Genomic DNA, 23,675 nt, shown 5'->3' on the forward strand with positions numbered 1-23,675 from the left:
ATGTTATATACATATATATGTATCTGGATAAACTTATCAAAGATATTGTAAATATACAAACAACAGGATATGTATTTTATGGAATATATTTTCCAAAACATACTTTGTTTAAACTAAAAAAATGAAAATATAATACAAAATATAGAAGCAGGGTTATTATACAGTAGTTAACTAAAATTGAAATTAAAACCATTAACCATTACTTCAAATTTAATATATAAAACACTTTTTATTTCAGCTAGCGGCCAAGACATTTTCATTTAGTTTAAACTGATGAGCTAAAATTACTCAAATTTAAATAAAAACTATATAGCTATACAGACAATTATTTAAAAAAACAAACACTACTAAAAATGACAAAAACACACAACAATATTACCAAAACTAAAAATTGGAAACTAAAAATCGATTAGAAATATTAATAAAAATAGAGCCTCACTTCAATGAACCAGAAAAACAGAACAACAGAAAAAAGCAATTATTTTTTTATTCTCACTTAAAAGTTTTGTTTAAAAAATTATTTGACTAAAACAAATTTGATTTAAATAAATAAAAACTGAAAAGGACTAAAATATAGTCAAAAGGTAAATAAAATATTAAATGAAAGGTAGGCAACTCTTTGTGGAATTTTGTCGTATGAGAAACCAAAGACAGATTTCCACAATGATGGACAATAAAGTTTAACCTAAAATACTACATATTTACGAAATATTTATATTAGCTAACTATTTTCCTGATATATTTTTCACACATTTTTCTGCTTTAAAATGCATGATAAAAGCATTATAATGCATTATATTAAAAGGAGCGCATGGATGCAGATGCTTCTCTCAGTTGTGCGTGCGGCTGACTCTGACCTGGTGATGTCTTCAGAAAGCAGCGCCGGCTCAGGAGGGTAGAACTTCACGTTGAATGAGAAGCTCCAGGCGACGCCTGAAACAAAAGACAATCACAAACACAGTCAGTCGCTCCAACGGAGAACACGCGGATCGGACAGATGATTATTTCCAGAGCGCTTCACCTCTGATCTGCTTCTTCATGTCTTTGGCAGGATCCAGCCAGTTCTGAAACGAAGCGTTCAGAAGAGTCACGACTCACTGAATCGGTGTTCAAAGCTTCACTGAATCTAAATGAACGTAACTGTACCTTCTGATTCTCCACATCACGGAACGTGACACCAAAGTAATCTCTCTCCAGAAGATTGAGATGTTCGCAGACTTTGTCGAACAGAACCTGACCTTTATCACGCTTCTGCAGAAAGAGAACAAACTCAACACTGCAAAAAATTGTATTTATGTCTTGTTTTCTGAAAATATTTTGGATGCAAAAAAATACAGTTTAAATAACAATCCGAGATGAGACGAACATTCAGGTTTATTTGTTCTGAAACCTTCAAAGATTGAAGAAAAAAATCAATAACTGATGAGCCGCTTGTTCTCTTTAATGGATGGATGTAACTGGAGCTGCTGCTGTTTTCTGGCAAAAATTAATATTAAACTGCATCTGTGTGCTCTCATCTCTCTAATGAGCTCATCGAGAGACACTCTCGAGACCATTCCCATGATGCACTCTGACTGCAGGAAAAACACCCATTAACACACAACAGAAACACGAATCACACAAACCCTGAGAAAGAGAGACAGGTTTCATAAAGGCTCGTGCATGAAAGTGTCGTCTGGATTCAGTCTGTAACGATGCTGTCGAGCCTCAGATGTGATGATCACAGAATCTCACTCACTGCAGTGTCAACTAATAGATATCAGCACACTTCCCACACAGTATTTCTGAAATTTTATGTTTAAATATGAAAACGGTGCATTCTATAATTAAATATGCACTAATTTGCATACATTCCCAGAACAGAAATCTGAAGATTGGATAAAGTCAAGTTCATAATTCTTGTCTGATTTTGTTGTCATATTAGAGTTAAAGGTTTTTCCAGACGTAATTTTTTTGGATTTCTCTTTTTATCACTCCATAAATCAGAAGATACTGTCAACAGACACATTTTCACCATGTTTTTAGAAAATGAAATGTTTATAAAGATGTAGACTTTTTCGTGCAGTTCCGAGTTCATAAAAAGGTAATTGCCACGTTTCATCTCACATTTCTGACTTTTTTCACAAAATTGCAAGAAAAGAGTCAGAATTGAATCACACATTGAAATAACAGTTATTCATCAAACGGAAGATGACTCAATGATATGTAACTGTTTTAAGTGTTTTTAGTTTGTTTGTGTTGTGCTTTCTGGTTAAATAAAAGTTAATAAATAAAAAATAAAAAAATAAAATAAAATTGAGTTAAAGGTCAGGATTACCTTTATACCGGTGCACAAAAAACAAAACTGACCAGTGCAATAAAAGACGCTGGTTTTGGCTGTAGTGTCTCGCCTTAAGGAAGCACTACAAAAAGCATTTATTTTCAGACAAAAAGTGAGAAAGCCTCCATGTGATGCAACAGAGAGTCGATATCAGAGTGATAGAGACCCGTCAGGTTCAGGAGAACATGTGTTCGGTGCGGTTGCTGTAATATGAAGCAGCTGGAGCTTCATGGTGGACGGATGTGTCTGCGGTCTCACCTCCACCACGCAGGTGTAGTCGGAGCCGTCCAGAAGCGCCACCTTGCACTGCATGTTCTTGGGTTTCCGGCTGATTTTGACCGGAGATCGGGTCAGTTTACTGGAGGAGGACCAGTGTGACGTGCCGTCGTCCTCGACCGACTGCTGATCGGCTTTCCCCTGCGGGAATCCACCGCCCTGACAAACACACACACGCACACACACACACACACACACACACACACACACACACACACACACACACAATCACATTCTCATTCTGCTATATGTATTACAATATATACTGATAAACTGAACATTCACTTCAACGGTTGAGAGACTGGATGCTTTCAACTGATTTCTATTGAACTGTCAGAAACTGAACTGCAGCTCAAACTATTTCAAATATGTGACCCATCATCTGAATAACTAATCTTTCCATTGATGTGTGGTTTGTTAGGATCGGACAATATTTGTCTGAGATACAACTATTTGAAAATCTGGAATCTGAGGGTGCAAAACAATCTAAATATTGAGAAAATCACCTTTAAAGTTGTTCAAATGAAGTTCTTAGCAATGCATATTACTAATCAAACATGAAGTTTTGATATATTTACGGTAGGAAATTTACAAAATATCTTCATGGAACGGCATAAAAGAAAAATGTATAATTTTGACCCATGCAATGTATTGTTGGCTATTGCTACAAATATAGCTGCTGCTTATGACTGCTTTTGTGCTGCAGGGACACTTATAGTGAATTAAGCTACAAACTCCATCATAAAGCACAATGTTTCCATCTAACATGTATTTTGAGCTGCAGCTCATCATATTAATGGAGTGTTTCACTAGTTAGCAGTAAACTGGTTACCTCACCTCAATATGTTCCTGATTTGTGTTAGATGATTTTTGGAATGGAAATATTGATATTTATTTATGTATTTATTATTTTTGGTAAAACAACACACTTTTTTTTTTTTTTGCTTATTTCAAGGGATAGTTCACCCAAAAATGGAAATGTGATGTTTATCTGCTTACCTCCAGGGCATCCAAGATGTAGGTGACTTTGTTTCTTCAGTAGAACACAAACGAAGATTTTTAACTCAAACCGTTGCAGTCTGTCAGTCATATAATGCCAGTCAATGGGCACACATCTATGTATATATATCTATGTGTCAGAGCAGGTTGACACGTCACGCACTGGATGTTGTGACAGTTGGACATTGAGGTGTATCAGAGGTAAAAAATGATATAAATACTGTTCAGTTTCTCGCACAAACCGATCGTTTCGTGTCTTAGGACATCAGTGTATCGTCACGAGCCGCAAAGTTTAATTTGGATTTGTCTGTGCATGTTTTTTTTCTCTCAAAGATTGTGTGCCCATTGACTGGCATTATAGGACTGACAGACTGCAACGGTTTGAGTTAAAAATCTTCGTTCGTGTTCTACTGAAGACACAAAGTCACCTACATCTTGGATGCCCCGGGGGTAAGCAGATAAACATCACATTTTCATTTTTGGGTGAACTATCCCTTTCAGTTAATGTTATAAAACTAGCGAGCTGAGCCAGCAGTAGTGCTGACAGTGTCGTGTGAACATGACTGAAGACGCGAAAAGCAGAGGAACAGACAAACCGATTCAACTGAGTGAGTCATTCATGCTGGAACCGCTCTGATTGATTCAAACTCGTGACTTCGATCATTCATTTCAAGCTATTCAAAAGAGCCATTCATTTAAGAATGTTGACATCGCTTGTATGTTTAGTGATGGTTGAAACGGAGCTTTTCGAAACGCCGAACCAGTTAAACCAGTCACAAAATGATTCACTGTTTTGAAGCGCTCCAATCAGATCACGTATCGTGAATCATTTGATTCAGATCGGAACTTCGGAGCAGGTTTGCAAATCATCTTGCAAATTGAATGATTCACGATCCACGATTCAATGTCCCGCACTGAAATGATGGTTTGCGAATCATTATTTAGATCGGGACTTCGGAGCACGTATCGTAAATCATCTGATTTGAAAGCGCTGCAGTTTTAGAGCGGTGTATATATGCATGTTTATTGCACATTTACATAGAAAAATAATGGAAAAGCAGCACAGTGGAATGAAAACCGCGTTCTGAGTGAACGCCGAACAGTACCTGCTCTTTCCTCACAGGTGTGCTGTGGGCGGCGGCAGGAGGAAGCTGGTTATCGAGGGGCGGGGCTGAATGGGGCGGAGCCGCACTGGCCCCCTGCTGCTCTGATTGGCTCTCTGGTTCTGTCGTCATTTCAAATCAAACTGTGATCAGAGCAGAAACAAACGCACATGAAAACCTGCAACACGAACGGCTTACAGGCAAAGAATGACAGAATTACACTGAGCAGATCACAACAAACAAACGACAGCTTTAGCTGAACAATTCCTTTAAATAACACATCTCCAGCTGACATGTCAAACTATGAACTTTACTTTGTGTAAATATGAACGTGAGCGTAAAACAAACAGGATTCTGATCAGATAAAATAAATGTAACATTCATAACCATTTCCCATGATTCCTGTTTGCCGTGATGAATGAAGCACAGGATCATGAATATTAATGCAAGTTTGTCTTTTCTCTGTAGGACAGTGTTGAACGTTTATCTGCAGGACTTCTGCACATGTTTAAGATCACAGGCATTGTGGGAAAGACGAGAGACGGAGAAGAAGTTGAGATGCACAAGAAACTGTTTAACAGCTCAACAAATGCATCTGCATCGTATGAACGGGGACTGATCCAGATCCAGAGAGCAGAGAAACATCAAACGACAGAGAGTGAAAGAATCCCATCAGATGAGGAAGATGAAAGCACTTCATCACATCAAACAGTGCAAACAGGAAGCTAGCCGCTGCATTTCCTGTCCTTCATTAGAATGCCTCTTTCATTTCTGTGGAGGACAAATATAGAATCTGCCGCTGAGGGACTCAAGCGCGCGCGTGTGTGTGTGTGTGTGTGTGTGTGTGTGTGTGTGTGTGTGAATCAATATCCAGAGATCTCGATATGAATTCATATATTTCTCATTAAAGGTGTCGTATGTAATACTGACAGCTAGCAAATTCATAAAACAGGACGGGGGGTCAGGACCCTTCCCATCTGAGGGTTGTCTCCAGGCACGAAGCCAGCTATGAGGTCACCGAGGTCCGGACCTTGATAAATGTTCAAAAATAAAATGTATTCTCTGAATGACTGATTTGCTGTTTAAAGGGGTCATCGGATGCCCATTTTACACAAGTTGATATGATTCTTTAGGGTCTTAATGAAAAGTCTGTAACATACTATGGTTAAAATTTCTCAATGGTAGTGTAAAAAACACCAGCAAGCTGTTTTTTTAGTCCATGTTGCTTTAAATGCTAATGAGCTCTGCTGACTCCGCCCCTCTCTTCCGTGGTGACGAGCAGTACTGTTTACTTCAGCCGTAAAAACAGGCTAACTAGCACATTATTAGGAAAGGCGATTCATAAAGATTCATAAAAACCCTTACACTCACTTCTTCTGTAGATGAAGCTGGATCAAATGATTTGCGTGAACATAGATGCATTTATGTAGATCAGGCGCATTCCCTTCAAAACGAAAGTAACGTTAATCCTCTGTGTCTTCAGCGGTTCAGATGTCGGGAGTTAATGACGACTGCTATATTCATTATTACATCCAACAACAAAACTCAATCACTTAATCTGAGACATCTTGTCTTCCCTGCACCGGAGGCAGACAGCTCTCAGCTCACTCAGGGCGGGGCTAGGGTAAGACGGCTTGTCAATCAACTATCGTGGGAGGGGCCTGCGCAGAACTACATCATTCTGACAGGAATCTCAGAACCGCCTGATTTGAGAAAGAGGATTTTAATATAGGGATTTAAAAAAAAAACACTGGGTGGATTTTTATCATTACAGGATGGATGTGTACACACACTTCCAACATACATTTATGTTCAAACAACTTGTAAAGTGAATTTTGCATCCGATGACCCCTTTAAAACTCCTCATTTGAATATACATGTATAATTTTTTTCGGATTTTGATTGTTTTAATAGCAATATCTGCGTCGCTGGCACTTAAACCGACAGTAATCAAAAAAGCCCATGGACAGGTTATTGCTGACAGGGTAGCACATTCGGTAAGGGAAATGCAAAAAAAAGATCAATGCTTTCAAAAACAGTAGCATTTAAGTACACAGATCTGTAGAACAAGCAGGTTACAGAATGAAATGAAACAGCCTACACTGTAAAAAAAAAAAAAAAAAGAGCAATCAGCAGATTTTTGAGTTTTCTCAACTTATTTTTTTAGGAAATTTTTGAGTTCTCTCAACTTTTTGTTGTATAAACTTAAAACAACAAGTTGAGAAAACTCAAAAATCTGCTGAAGCTGGTTTCCTTGTGAAGTGATAGTTTTCTCTCTCGTCTGCAGCGGACATAACCGCGCCTGAACCCCGGACCAGCGAGACTTTGGTTCGACTGACATTTTTTCGCCTCTTCCTTTCTGTGATTTCTTTTTCACTCCATGTTGTTTATGAGGAGTGTAAATTTATTTTTACTCATACAGCAGCCACGCTTCCAGCGGAGGAGAGACTATGGTGATGCTAAAATGGTGAGTGCAATAATTTACCACATTTAATTTAAACATTGCTATTGTTTGAAAGAGTAAGTTTAAGTCAATTAACGGTAGAAATACAAAAATGGATGAATCTACTTCTGTTCTATCTAGGTTCAGAGCCCTCTGAACGACTATCTTGTTTTGGAAGGAAGAAGAAATGGAAGAGATGCTTCGGAAGTGTAAGTATGGCCCTCATAACCATGATAAGACAGCACACCTATTTAAACATTATCCTCCCGGTTTCACAGACAAGGCTTAAGGCTGGTCTCAGACTAAAATGCATGTTAATGCCGTCTTAACTGAAAATACCTTGTACTAATACATCTTAAAATATGTCAGTGCCATTATCTTGTCTCAAGACGCACAACAGGCACAAGGCATTTTTATAAAAGCTATTTAAATATCCTAATTTAACTTAGGCCTAGTCCTGACTTCGCTAAGTTAAGCCCTGTCCGTGAAACCACGTCTCTGTTCAAACATGGAATATATACAAGAACGGAACAATTTCCTTCTTCACATCACCTTTACCTTTATTTATTTATATAGCGCTTTTAACAATACAGATTGTGTCAAAGCACTTAACAGTATCAAACTGGAGGATAGAGTGTCAGTAATGTATAATGATAAGATTAAACACTCAATTTTCAGTTAAAGGCATTTCATTATTGAATTCAGAGATGTCATTGTCTAGCTCAGTTTAGTTTAAATAGTATCTGTGCAATCAAATTGGCGATAATCGCTAGAAATTAAGTGTCCCCAACAGGCATGTACATACATTTAAATCATTTTATGCACAAAAAAAGTGTACATTTATGCCACCTTCACAATTAGATGTAAGCCCTAACGTCAGATACCCTTAGAAAGACTGTAACTTTAATGTTTGCTCTTCACAGAAAAGTTGTCAACGACAAGCCTGACATCACCCAGATGGTACTTCAGCTCTTTTTACAGTAAACCAGGTATGTGTAAGTGCATTCATCCCATACTGTAAATTATTGTTACTACAAGATTCCAACTTGGATAAAGCATTTATGTCCTCGTAGAACTGATAAGTGCCATCTGTAAACTGGGAATTTTCTGAGAGCTCCTACTGTTACCACATGACCACTGTACCTGACTGCTGCAGATTAATTTAGGCGTTGATAGTGTTGCCATAAAAACGCACAATTCCAGGTCCAAGGACACGAACAGCTCAATGTTGTCCTCAGAATTACTGTAACTCTGACATGGTGTGAACACAGCATATGACTTGGAGTATTTGACAACAGCATCATCTAACAGACTTGATAATGTTGATCTGTTTCTTCCTCTGTTAGGATGAAGCTGACAAGACAGACTCCACCAAAAATCCTCAGCATTGATCAAGAAAATCCACAGCTGAACCCATGGGTGGGAATCATCTCGGAAGAAAGTTTGGCAATGCATGCACTGACCAATCTCAGGCCTTCTATGTCCATTTTTTCCCCTGACTGATTTATGCCCTGCACCTGGACTACCCTAAGTGTATGAAAAGCACTTTATATTTATTCAGCAGGTAATGCTCAACCTTGGAAAAGGTGAGTTAGCACCTAAAATAAAAAAAAAATTTAAAAAAACATTTGTTGCGATTCTGATATAGACTGTTTATGTGCTTAACAATATGTTAATTCCATCATATGTTAATCTAGTTTTTTTCATGTTTTATGTGGAAATGTTTTCAGGATATGAAAAATTCATGTTTTGTTTTCAAAATTAACATTTCGAACTGAATTAAAATAAAACAGAAAATTGCATGAATGTTCCTTTATTTGTGTGCTTTTTTCTAGTTTAACAAATTGGAAAACTAAAACAACTGATATAGATTTAACTTGGAAATTAGTACATTAAACTTAAATATACTAGGTGTAATAACTGCAAATTAATTGATATTACAAAACATTTTAAGTTAAATGAACTGAACTTTGTGATTGACATTACAAAAATGTTTAAGTTAAATATACATAATTTTTTTAAGTTTACATTACTTAATTTTTTTTAGGGCATCCAGTTTCCTCAAGTTTATTTAAGTAAATTCAACTTGTCCAGGTTTAGAGTGTAACACGGCGATGCCCCTTCAAAAATTGCTCTTGAGAAATCATGGCTGTGTTTTCCACCAACTGGCAACCCGGGGTGTAGAAATCCTATTGGGCGAACTGGTAGTGGGCGGAGTCACACAGACCAAAACAAAAACAGATATTCCGACACAGAACGCACATTTCAAAGCAGGATAACCGGCTGAAGCGTTGTTTCTCTGAGAATCAAGTGTATGAACATAACATGTTTCCTAAACATCTGCAAACATGATGGTATTTTTGTGTTTTAGTATACTCAGAAATTACATACAGCACCTATAAATGATCAGAGCTGCTCCTCTTTTTAGCCTCTTTTTACCTTTTTAGCTCTAGACGCTCACTGGATGAATTAGTGAACATGTGTTTCTTTTTTTTCTCATAAGAACAACAGTGACTCATCAGAAGCTCAAAGTGAATCAGACGCGGTTCATCAGCGGACTGACTGCAGGATGAAACTTTCTGTCATGAATGAGTTCTGCATGAGTGACAGCCGCCAATCAAACACCTGTGTGTGATCTTTAATAACAGAGACGTCAGTGAGAGGATGCTCAAACACACATTCACATCTCTACAGGAGGAGACATTCATATTTCAATACAAAAACCCACACTCATGCTGATTTCTATTCCAAATGAGCAAAGAAATAGCTTTCAGTCTCCGTCTAAGAGCGGAAAACACAGTGAAATCAAATCTGTTACTAATGAGTCACGGCCTAATTAGAAAACACAGACTAATCTACTGAAGGCTTCATGAGTTCATATGGAAACAGACTGCAGAATCACTGATGTGGAGATTCAACGATCGATTCCCAGAAGCAGAACTGACCCGTTAATCACATGAAGGTGACTCTGAGGATAACGATTTATCACAAACCTGCAATTACTAGAAAAACTAGATTCTAAGGAAAATCTGAGTCATGTTTGTCAGTATAAAACTCACTGTTGTGATGCAGCTGGTTTTCAGTGAGTTGCTTGGTTAATGCAGTACACAAATTACACATTGAACTTTGTTTGGTCACATTGTTATGAGCACTAGTACTAGTGATGAGTTCAAATCACAACTCAAATGTATTTTCTCATCGTAATTTATCTTAATTGATGCATGTATTCGCATCTATGCATCATTGAGCTCTGGAAAGGTGCTATATTAATTTCATGTATTATTATTATTAGCACTAATAACAGACAGCCTTTATTCCCAGTGACAGCAGGTGAAAAAGAGACTCACTCATCTGATTCAGAATGAGCCTGTCATTTAAAGCGGTCATGAACTGAGAAACCATAATTCCCTTGATCTTTTGACATATAAGAGGTCACTGAACTATAAAAACCATCCTGTAAGTTTCAGAACTCAAAGCTTTGTTGTTAGTCTAAAAACAGCTTATATTGAAGGCAGTCTGCCAAAATGACAACTTGTGGAATGTTCTATGTTGTAATAGTGTGGATAAGCCCCACCCACCGATTCTACATCACTGCCTGTTTAGCCCCGCCCACCGATTCTATATCGCTGCCTGTTTAGCCCCACCCACCGATTCAACATCACTGTCTGTTTAGCCCCGCCCACCGATTATACATCCCTGCCCGTTTAGCCCCACCCACCGATTCAACATCACTGTCTGTTTAGCCCCGCCCACCGATTATACATCCCTGCCCGTTTAGCCCCACCCACCGATTCAACATCACTGTCTGTTTAGCCCCGCCCACCGATTATACATCCCTGCCCGTTTAGCCCCACCCACCGATTCTACATCACTGTCTGTTTAGCCCCGCCCACCGATTATACATCCCTGCCGGTTTAGCCCGCCCACCGATTCAACATCACTGTCTGTTTAGCTCCGCCCACCAATTCAACATCACTGCCTGTTTAGCCCCACCCACAGATTCTACATCGCTGCTTGTTTAGCCCCGCCCACCGATTCGCATATGTAGTGTTTACGAGAGAGGCGAACGCAGGTCTTTGCAGAAACCAAACGATGAAGATGCTCTGAATACTCGCTGTGCAGTGCCAATCTGTGGAAAACAGTGCTTGCGTTGCCTTCCTTCCGATCCCAACATTAGGAAAGAGTGAATGAACTTTATTTTTAATGAAGTTCCAGACTGCATCAATTCAGTCATGTGTTCACTTCATTTTACCGTGGATTTATTTTCAAACAAGACACAATCGACACAGGATTTTCGACACACGAGGCTCCTTTACAAAGCTCTACCGCAGTAAACTGTCAATATACCACAGTTAATATGAAGTAATTTTACTACCACAAAGTCATAATAAATTCATATGAAATCATATTTACACAGTGTAAAAAGCAGAATCCTGTAATGTCTTTGTTGGTGATGACAGTGGTGGCTAACATCAATACCAAGTTTTACTATATAACCTATATCATGATGCATTTTTGTATAGGCTACAGTATCTACAAATAGAAAAATGTAAAAAGATGCATTTATGACAGACTGTATTTTTCATATTTATAAGGCTGTGAATTCAGAAATGCTGCTCTAATGAACTCAACATCATCTTATCAGAGATTCACAAACACCAAACACCTTTAAGATCAAATATTTACTTGAGATTTGAAGTTAATATTTCAATAACTTAACAACACTTTCACATGTCCACGGTTCTCTGATGTCAGTTCATGCTCTCATGACATGCAACTAAACGATTCAAATATTGAATCTTTTTAGATGAAAATATTTAATTATTTAATATTTAAAATATTTAATATTTAAACTGTTTATTTTAATTAATTAATTATATTTATATTAATTTTTATATTATTTGCTCATTTTAATTGTATATTTTTATGGTTTAATTAATTTTGAGTAAGTATTTTTACTTCAATTGTTTTCATTTTTATTTTAATTTTAATTAAATTAAACTTAGCTTTTCATCAGCATTTCCACTGTTTGGGAAGCCCTGACCAAACACAACATTACACAATGAAACCCACGCAGAAATGCATAATTAAAAACACAATATGTCATATTTGTATAGTATTATTATAAAAACATACCACAGGAAACCATGGTACATAGTACATATCCTGATGTATAAATATGGTAAACAAAGAGATTGTAGCAGAACATTGTAGTTTTGTGTGATTTGTTCTGGTTTCTGGTCTGAGGATCTGGTTTAGGTCTGGTCTGTGAGTCCTTGAGACGTTCTATTCTGTGTCTTTGTCTCTCTGCAGAGGACACGCCGATGGCTCTCAGCCAATCAGCTGCTCCGATACAGCCGTGTGACATGAAGAGCTTCCTGCACATCAGTACACAGCTGAGAGCGACGAGCATCTGCTTACGATCACAGCGACTCAAACACACACACACACACTCATCAGCATCACTGCACTCTCATTCCTCTCTGATCCAGAACTAAAGCAGCAGAACGCAGAGAGCCAATCACACACGAGCAATCAACCCACCCTCTGCATTATTCATGAGCCCAGAGGCCCCGCCCACAGCCCAACAATCAGTCAATGAGTGACACTAACACAGCTGACACCAAAACACTCGATTTATTACTGTGTTCTGCTGATATTCTGATATTTACTGTTGACAAATGTGTGAATGAAGCTCAAACCTGTCAGATACAAACACACAAAACCACTGAAACACATCACTGATGCTCATAAATAATAATCACATCACAATCCTCAACAGATCTGTGTCACTCAGACGTTTCAATAAGAAAAAGACAAAGAAAATCAATGGCTTTTGGACACAATCTTGTAACTAATCGAAACACAAGAACCTGTTGAAACCAGTCAAACACATTAATATTAAATATTTCACCTTCGTATTCAAAAGAAAAATGTCAATTTTTCATTGTCTCTATATTTTTATAGAGGTTAAGCACAACCAATTCTCATTAATGTTATAGAGTATGTAAATATTATTTACATTGTTTATAAAGTTGAACACTTATAGATTATGGCATTATTTGTTGCACTGATTTTAATTAATGCAAATAAAAATAAAAATAAATCATTGTATTACAGTACTGAGAGCATAATGTATGGAAGCCGGTTTTTGTAATAAAAAAAAATACTAAATGAAAGGTAGTTGTTATATTTTAGCTCACAATCCTGACTTTCTCACAATGCTGTTTTTTTCTGCCATGGAATAAAAAAAGAAAAAGGCAGGCTAATTGCAACTAATTTGGAGTTTCTGTCAAACAAATCTGAGTTTATATCTTAAAAAGTCAATATGACCTTTCCTATTTTTTATTCTGTGGTGGAAATGGACTTCCATAATAATGTGAATGATTACTGAGAATAACGACAGTTATAATGTAAAGTACGTGAAATGTCTAGACAGTAATGAGAATAAGATGTTTTTGCAATCAAAGTAATGTAGTTGTAATAAAAATAATGCAAAAAAATATGAACGGGATTAAAATAGGATGAAAACAGGATCAATTTTCCTGATGAAAAATATAATTTCTTATTTTTATTTTCAGGTGCAATATGTGAGATGGTTCACCATAATATACCATATAATGGCCTTTCGCTCCCACAGATGCTTCTCAATACAAAGCATTAAGAAATGAACAATAACAGAGCGAACGAGCGGAACAAGAACAATCATATAATCTAGGCCAGGTTTCAATCCCTGAGCAAATTACAGTCAGGAATAGAAGCTGTTCTTCAGTCGGATCTCACGAGACGCTGCTAAATGAAGGCCAGACAAACACTTGCACAGCGTCAGTGCATGACTGCGCTTCAGAATCAGTGAAGCTGCTGCTGTCCATGGTGCTTAAACACCTCTGACCCACATCCAGCTGATCATCAGCACGGCTTTCTGAGGAACACATTGTTTATGGAGAGGAGAACAGCTAAAGGCCAAGAGATTCATAAAGACACAGTGCAGATCTCTGAATGTTAATGTTAAATCACACGACCTTCATTTCTGCGTATGTGAGGCGTTCCTGAAGCATTTATATGAGCTGAGAAACAGATACTGTACAGCGTCCTGCAGATCTGCACTGCCTCGTCTCGCCGCAAACGCATGATTATTACTAATAAGAGGACACATGTCATTAAAAAATTGGTGCAGATAGAAATGCACACTCAGAAACTAATTACAAAGATGAAAATTTTAAAGCAGAAAAACTGGAGTAGCATTTTCTAGTAAATCTGTTTTGTTTACAGTGCAGCTGCTGTTAATGCCATTATTTACACCCTGCATATACATACAGTACTCATTAACATTAAACATGAATATTAATCAGCACTTCTCTTCCCAAAACATTCCAAGGGTATGCAAGATTATCTATCTATCTATCTATCTATATAGATAAATAGATAGATAGATTAGGAATATTAAAGATTAGGTAGAGATAGATAGACTCCTAATCTAATCTTTAATATTAGATTAGATAGATAGATATAATATTAACATACAGGATTCACATTTATATTTAGGATTTGGTTTTAACATTTACAGTTGACATTAAAATCATTAAGATTTAGCATTTAAATAGAACATTCGGATTTGTTTGTATATTTAACATTTAAATTTAAATACACGATTTCGTTTAAGATTAAATATTTAGATTTAGCTTTGGTCTTTTATGTTGATATTTAGTAATATAGTAATAAAAAAGGCATGAAGCTTATTTAGGTAAATCTTGCTAAATGTATTTGTTTTTGTAGTTGAATCTGGCAGAGTTTGACCAGTTTTTCTGACACATTTTATTTTACAAACGGCGCCCATATCATTTCTATAAATACCTGCGATTCTCTGTCATTTTTCTGAATTCCATTTGATCTTTTTCATTCCTAAATGGATCTTGTTTGATCGCACTGGACAGAAACTCCTTCGTGAATTCGACTGATTTCTGTTATTTCTCCTCATCGCGTCATCACGGGCGGTGACGTCACGCAGGCAGTCCGCGTGCACGCGCAGGCCACACCCACCGCATTGCAGAACCACTAAAACGAAACCGGTACCGGCGAACTCCAGAAGCGCCATGAATCACACACAGCCGCATTAATAAAACATACAACCATAAAGACAGTATGACAGTAACGCGCACAGAGTTTCAGCATGGCTTCGTGAACGCGACCCTGTGTGTGTGTGTGTGTGTGTGTGTGTCAGGATGACTGTCAATAAAATTACACACAAATACAACTGCTATGAGTTGTGCTTCTATAGCGGCTGCTGCTGAAGGACACACACACACACACACACACACACACACACGCTGTAGTTTTCCTGTCATTTCATCCGAACACACACAAACTGAAGCAGAATAACAGCTGATTACCGGCTCTGATGCTGCTGCTGCTTCCCGGTGAGCGGCGACTGACTGACTGCAGACACACACACACACTCCTGTACTGCGCATCACACACACACACACTTGTACTGCGCATCACACACACACACACACATATGGGGTGGGTGTGTGTGTGTGTGTGTGTGTGTGTGTGTGTGAGAGAGAGAGACTCACCGTGTGCTGCTGCTCTGGTCTCTTGCGCCGGTCGGTGTGTGTCGGTGTGTGTCGGTGATCAGAGCAGTGCAGCACACACAGGGTTAAACCAACATGCTGACTCATCACTAATATCTATAGCTCACTGAATTCATCACTCTCTCACACACACATGTACATTTTCTTCTTTTATTTGGATTCACAAGACAAGCAACAAAAACGGAATCCAAACACTTTGGGAAGTCAGTCTGCAAGATGACAGGTTCACTCGGCTAACATACATTCACAAGTCCTTATATTTATACAATCAACACTCAAGGATAGACAAAACATCTTCGTTTCCATATTTGCATACTCCCTATAATAGCTGAAACTGAACAAAATTTAGCACGTTTTTTTGCTTTCTTCTTCTGCAATCCGCCCAACTGCAGTCCTTTAATCACATTCTTGTGCACACGACCTAAACTTCCAAATATTAGAATAATCAATTTACACTGATAGCCAAGTTGATGGATGGCTTCAACCAATGGCTGATATTTCAACAATTTAGAAAGATAACAAGTCTCAAAATACGAGTCAAAACAACAGCCAACTTCAATAACAGATACAGTGTTCGAAGCCTCGATGTCAGGAGTCTCTGTCAGATGTGTTGTGATAGAACCAGTTCAGTTCAACAGTAGTCTGCTGATGAATCTTACTATCTTTACAATCAAATCAACCAGTCGATCGTGTCTGGACACATACAGTCCTTTATAACAACAACATCCATTTAAGATGTGAGCGACGGTTTCATTTTCCTGTTGATTTTGGTGTAACAGACAGTAGGAGTTGTATTTTGACGGGTACCATATTGACAAATTGTACATTGTTGGAAGACATTGTAGTCGTGCTTTAATCATAAAAATGTGAATATCCTCTGAGATTGAAAAGTTCGTCAAAACAGAATGGGATACTGAATGGTCAGCTGATTGAAGAAGTGCTAATTTTCCCTGTAATTTCAAGCCCATCCAATGCTGAGCACTTTGAGTTTTTCTGAGATGAAGAAGTGAGGCTCTCACATTATTGGTCGATAGTTGACGAGGTGTACCTTCTGTGTGGAGTACCGCTAGAGTAGAGATATGCGGATCTGTTATTATATTCTCATTAAGGACCGCTACCGCTCCGTCAGGTCCTTGCCAAGAGAGCTGCAGTCCTGTACGCTGGCACAGATCATTTAGGTCCAGCCAATCAGAGCGTACTCCAAATCCGGCTGTTTTAATGTCCAACTTTCCATTCTGTTTTAATTTCAATCCAAGAAACTGGGGCTCGTTGCACGAAGCAGCCGGTACTTTACGCCGCTGTAAATGAAGAAAAAGTGACTCATGTGCCAACTCTCTGACAGATGTATCGCCGTTATTCAGCATGTTCAGAAGATGACCTGTTCTGGAGGCAGTATAAATCCATTCAATGTTTGGACACTGAGACCTCCGTCTCGACACGACTGGAAAATAACATCTCGGGTCGTATGGCTATTGAGACAGAGCCGTTTTCTCACTAGCTTTACCATTTCATCATTCAATATTGAAAGTGTGCATTGTGGAATATGAACATTCATAAAGAAATGTTGAATTTTGGCTGTTGCAATCAATCTGATAGCCTCGATCTTCATCATTATGGGAAGAGGGGAAGAATCAATCAATGCATCTAATACACACACACACACACACACAGTGGGACCTGATTCCTTCCCACATGAAAAAACACTATAGTAATTTAAAGTAAATACTACAGTGTTTTTGAGCCGTACTATAGTAAAGTGTATTATACTGTATATATTATAGTAATTACAACACTTTGTTAATGAATGCTACAGCATACTGATGAACTGATAAACTGTAATAAATACTGTAGTATACTTTAATTTTTACTACGGTAAACTGTAGTGTATTGTAGTGTAATATACCCTATAGTTGTAGAAAACTTAGTGCAGTCATCAATCTGTATTCGCATTCATGTAATTAATATATTCAGACTTGAAACATTTCCCATGTGAATGTTAGACTCTAAACACAAGCTGCTCTTGATTTCTCTCTGATCCTGCGTCTGAACTCCAGAAGAGACCCAGAGCGCCACACACACACACACACACACACACACACACAGTGAGAGTCTGGACGGAGTCCATACGTTTGGAACATCAGCAGAAACTCCGGAACATGCGGCCAAATGAGACGCAGCCGTTTGATTCATGAATATAATCACAGATGAGGCCTGACAAGATCACTTCCCTATAAATATACCCACGGGGAAACTCACTAATAAGGATTTTTAATATAATAAAATGTTCCTGTGGTATTATGAGGTAACATAATTCACGATCTGACTGAAGAAATAAACACATGTCATTCTGACAGCTCTCTGCTCGTCCCTCTCTCATCGAACGCTGTCTGCTGTGCATCTAGATGAGTCCTGTCGGCTGCATTTCCCATCATGCATCTGCACACACACACACACACACACACACACACACTCACACACACTCACACACACTCACACACACACACACACACACACTCACAGCAGCATCAGTCTAACTGACGAGTGTTAACACACTTGAGCTGAGGTCAGCTGTCAATCACACATCACTCTGATTGGCTCCTGTTGTTCAGAGCTTCAGTTTCAGCTTCATTAATGCATATTTATACACTAATTATCTTCAGAAAACTCATTTGCTGCTCGGCTGCTCTCTGCAGTGTCTCAAACTCAAGAGCTTCGAAAAACAGCTAAAAAACACCGACAGAAAGAAGCCAAAAGATCTGGCTGTGTTTAACCGAAGTGTGCTGTGAAAATCAATATAATGAGCATCTTCTCCTGAACCGCTGCATTAAAGACTAAGTCTAAAAGAGTCTCTTCTGCTCACTAAAGCTGCATTTATTTGATCAAAAATACAGTAAAAACAGTGAAATATTATTCTCATGTAAAAGTTTTTGATTTCTGTGATGCGCAGCTGTATTTTCAGTCTTCAGTGTCACATGATCTTCAGAAATCATTCTAATATGCTGATTTGCTGCTCAACAAACATTTCTGATTATTATCAATGTTGAACACAGTCGTGCTGCACAATATTTTTGTGGAAACCGTGATACATTTTATATTTCAGGATTCACAGATGAATAGAAAGTTCCAAAAGAACAGCATTTATTTGAAAAGGAAATCTTTTATAACAATAGAAATGTTTTTACTGACACTTTTGATCAATTTAATGCGTCCTTGATTAATAAAAGTGTTAATTTCTTTCAAAAGAAATATCTGACGGACCCTGAGCTTCTGGCCATTAGTGTTGGCTGATATAACGAGCGGGAAGTGAGAGAGATCACAGTGTGCTGCTGAGAGATCAGGGCAGAAACGTGGAAATAGTTTGATGGAGGTTTTATTGTCCAGCATCAGCATAAAACACTGCTCCATTACAACAGAAGAGTGATGAGCCACCTGTGAGAGAGAGACACAGACTGACAGACAGAGAGAGAGAGATTCATACCCTCTAATGGAAATATTCATCCACAAAATTCGGCCCGACCAAATTATGAAAACAATCTAACCTATTAGACTGAAACAACAGAAAACAAAGTGAACTTGAATGTTATTTGGCCCTAAACAGAGAGTACACCACTGCAGAATATCTGAGTACAGTGAAAGACTGTAAACTAAGAAGACGAATGACGAGGTACAGACTGAGCAACCGTACTCTGACCATAGAGACGGACAGATGTCCACAGCACTGATACTGTACCCACAGACTACACTCCTCACCAGCTGCACTGACCATCAACACATTACTAACACACTCGATCCAGAATTCAAAATGTTAAACAAGAAAACACAACTTCAATATTTATTAGGTGAAAAACAAGATTGTATCTCACTAGCAGCAAGATACATTGATGCCTGTCACAAAAAGAGGGAGGAGTCAACAAATCAGTGATGCGCCCACACACACACACACACACACACACTCTCTCTCTCTCTCTCTCTCACACACACACATACACACACAGATCAGCGGTGATTTCAGTGGGATTACTGACAGGCTGTAATCTGTGTCTCTAAGCGCTCATGTCGCGTGTCCAGTGAAACACAGGGTGTATGGTGTGTGTGTGTGTTCACGTGTGTGGAGTGTGTGTGTTTCTGATCAAAGGATGATTGAGATGACGAGCAGAAACAGCTCTGATAGTTCAGATTACAGAGGTTTCTTTGATTTGCTCTGATTTATTCATTCACTGTAAATGTCCATTACCCATCAAGCACACTGCATTACCATCATGCTAGTCTGAATACAAACACACAGACGCACGGCATTCTGGGTACTGATGGGGTTACACACACACACACTCGTTATTCTCTGTGAGACCAGATGAGCTCAGCTGCACGCACGTCTCTGGAGGAAAGCGGAGGTCTGGAGTTCACAGCAGGCTGTTTTATCCTCAATTATTCAGACGGGACGACACAAACCTGACCAAAAACTCAGAGACACAAACAGAAGCCGCTCTTCTAACCTCATTCTGCTCACACTCATTACTCGACACAATCACTCGCTGAATATATTCAGATCATAAGATAATCTGTGCCAAAAACCTAAAACAACTAGTTAATGCAGTGATTCTGGCTATAATAATAATAATAATAATTTCTACATCAATAAAAGCTCGAAAATCAGAAACAAAACACTCTGTTGATGAAGGTTTATTGAAACAACTGCATGACCAAAAGGTTTAAAACTTAAAATTAAAAAATTGAATTTCAGTAACACTTTACATATATAAAGTAGTGCTGGGCAACGATTAATCGCATCTAAAATACTTTTTTTTGTGTACATAATATGTGTGTGTGTACTGTGTATATTTATTATGTATATATAAATACACACACATTCATGTATATATTTAAGAAAATATGTTGTTTATATATTAAATGCATTTATATATAATATAAACGATATGAAAATGAATATATACATTTAAATTAGTGCTGTCAAATGATTAATCACGATTAATCGCATCCAAAATAAAGTTTTTGTTTACATTATATATGTATGTGTACTGTGTATATTTATTATGTATATATAAATACACACACATACAGTATATATTTTGAACATATTTACATGTTTATACATTAATATATTCATATTCTTATATTTTATATTGTATATAAATATTTCATAAATAAACAAAACATATTTTTCTTATATATATGCATGTGCTTATATTCATATATACTGTACATAATAAATATACACAGTATACACACATGTAATATGTAAACAAAAACTTTTATTTTGGATGCGATTAATCGCGAATAATCATTGCCCCGCACTAAGAAATATATAAAATATTATAATCTAAAAAACTAAAATGAATAAAAATATAAATCTTAATTGTTTTAAATCCATTTTTATTTGTTTTAAATCATGTTTTATTCTTTGCTTTTATTGTTGTCTTTATTTCTTATGCATATATTGTGATTATTGTACAAATATTTTAAATCCTTTTTATGTAAAGCACTTTGAATTTCCATGTGTATGAAATGTGCTAAATAAATAAACTTGCCTTGATTAATTTCTCATCTATTTACAGTATTAATAATCTCCAGCTGTGTGCATCACAATCTCTGTTGTTTGCACAAAAGCAAATAGGAAAACAAAAAAAGATATATTATTTGGTCCAGACGCACAATTTGATGATTTTGACTGGATTCAGGATTTAATGACACTGATAATGAAAGCAGAAAGCTTCAAAGTATACTGGAGTGTTATTTTAGAAACACTTAGATACTTTTATAGTTTTTTATTAATATTTTGAATAATTTTTTATGTTTATATTTTCTGTTGTCATTTTAATTTTAGTTAAAATTTTTGTAATTTTGTTTTGTGTTTTTGTCATTTTAGTAGTTTTTTTTTTAAATTATACGTATGTCTATATAATTTCATTCTTTAGTTCATATTTTAGTTAAATTAAACTAAATTAAAATGAAAAGTGTTGCTTTGGCAACTAGCTGACATAGACATTTTATATTTTATTTTATTTTACTTTAGTTAATATTTATTTTATTTCAAGTAACAAAACTGTTTTTAATGTTTTTAATTTTAGTTTTAGGTTTTCAACTATTACAACCCTGTTACACGGGAGTCTCAAGTCTCGAATATATTTATTAATTATGAGTTTAAACTGACGTCAAAATGTGCACATAATTGTGCAGTTTCACAGTGATGATCGGAAACAAGAGTTTGTGTGTCTGACAGTAATGACTGTTGTTCTGCCCACAGAGACTCTTGATTACAAACCATCTGAAACCGCTAAACAACCCACACACTTCACTAACTAGTCCCTCAGTTTATTTCTGTCTCCTGCCGTCAGTCAGTGTGACACACACACACACACACACACACACACACACACACAGAAACAAACAAACAGACACACACACACTTGACCTCTATCATGTCGTGAAATGTGCCGGATTCACATCTGCGCTTGCATACTTTAGTTGTGTAGAGTTTATTTCTAGCTTTACTCTCAGTGTTATTTAAAGAGCTTCTCCTCGTGTTCAGTGTGTTATTAATGAGAGTCTCCTCATTGAGTGTGATGTGTGATGACAGGACACACACTCACACACACACACACACACACACACACACACACTTCATGGCTCTGACTGTAATTGAACACTCACAATCGAAGCGCTAAACACCAGCGTGAGACCATGAGAGCAACCAAAACAAAGCTCAACATCACAGAGTCCTGATCCAGACCACACACACGTGCTATTAGTCTGGTCTAGGTCTTACAAAAATATGATATGTGTATTAAAAATTCAATATATTAAAATGTTTATATTACTATTTTAGTTATTTCAGGCACCAAGGCAACATTTCTTGTTTTTGTATAGTTTAAGTAGTAAAATTACTAAAATTAAGATTTACATAAAAATGAATAAAATATAAATAAACACAAAGAGCTAAAACACAACAAACTTACTAAAACTTTACCAAAGTTAAAATTAAGGAAAAATATTAAAAGTTTTAAAATTGCTAAAATTAAAATAGAAATAGGAAAAAAATCTAAACAAACATAAAAAAAAACAAATTAAAAACCACAACGAATCTATAAAATTAACTAAAGTTCAAATGAAGGAATAAAATATAAAAGTAAAAACTAATTCAAAATATTAAAAACTTAAAAATAACTATACGTTAAAAGATTTTCTTTTTTTTTGGTGCTAATTCGACATTTCAAATTTTTACTTATTTTATTGTACTGAAAATACTAAAATTAAAATGGAAAAAAAACCTGATACTTTAGACATAAAAAAACAAACAAAAAAAAACAATAAAATAATAAAACTTTAACCTCTTAACTCTCAGGGGACGCCTATGTTTACTTCACTACATTACAAATAAATCCTAATCTAATCATGACAAACTATATATTGTCGGAAAGGTCTAAGACTCCTAAATAGATATTTTACCACAGTTTTTTTGTTACAAATTAAGTTTAAACAGTAATAGATTAATTTAAGACAAGAGTGCACTTCAAAAATCTACATCATAGCAGGAGTTCTGACCTTTGTCACAAAAAGTCTTTTTTTCGTTGCCTTTTCTCGATCACGCTTTAGAAATCATCAGAAATGATATATGAACTGAAATCTTAAAACCTCAGAATTCATCAAAAACATTTTTAAAAACCGGACATTGCATTACCATGAAAATAGTATTTCAAAATCATATTACAAAATGTATTTGTTCATGAATTATAACAAGTTTGGATACGGTTAAAGGGTTAACTGAAGCTATCAGACCTAGCAACAGTAACCAAGGGGGGGCGGAGCTTCGAGGAGAGTCAGTTCAGCTGTATTCACCTGCTCGGCTCGTTATTTCAGTCTGACATCAATCAAGTTCACTGTGGCTTTAATATTATATGCTGAATCGGTTTAATCAGGAACAG

The 23,675-nt window shown here is 36.8% G+C and overlaps 1 protein-coding gene across 16 annotated transcripts in view; it reads right to left on the reverse strand.

Moving 5' to 3' along the window:
- The window catches only part of epb41l3a (erythrocyte membrane protein band 4.1-like 3a), a 65,629-nt gene that overhangs the window by 38,546 nt on the left and 3,408 nt on the right, over positions 1-23,675 (reverse strand). For 11 of the 16 annotated variants that reach the window (XR_009269070.1, XR_009269071.1, XM_058765404.1 and 8 more), the window contains exons 1-6: positions 14,996-15,123; positions 4,702-4,841; positions 2,579-2,755; positions 1,147-1,251; positions 1,022-1,064; positions 858-933 (exon numbers count right to left, since the gene is read on the reverse strand). Coding sequence is in view for 14 of the 16 variants with exons in the window: in XM_058765404.1 (XP_058621387.1) it covers positions 858-933; positions 1,022-1,064; positions 1,147-1,251; positions 2,579-2,755; positions 4,702-4,830 (530 nt within the window). In the remaining 2 variants the exon portion in view is untranslated. Of the gene's footprint in view, positions 1-857; positions 934-1,021; positions 1,065-1,146; positions 1,252-2,578; positions 2,756-4,701; positions 4,842-14,995; positions 15,124-15,531; positions 15,639-15,717; positions 15,797-23,675 lie in introns of those variants that run through there. The other 5 variants (XM_058765393.1, XM_058765395.1, XM_058765392.1 and 2 more) reach the window with 4 other exon arrangements.

This window comes from Onychostoma macrolepis, chromosome 24 (genome assembly GCF_012432095.1).
Source record: "Onychostoma macrolepis isolate SWU-2019 chromosome 24, ASM1243209v1, whole genome shotgun sequence".
Taxonomy (NCBI): domain Eukaryota; kingdom Metazoa; phylum Chordata; class Actinopteri; order Cypriniformes; family Cyprinidae; genus Onychostoma; species Onychostoma macrolepis.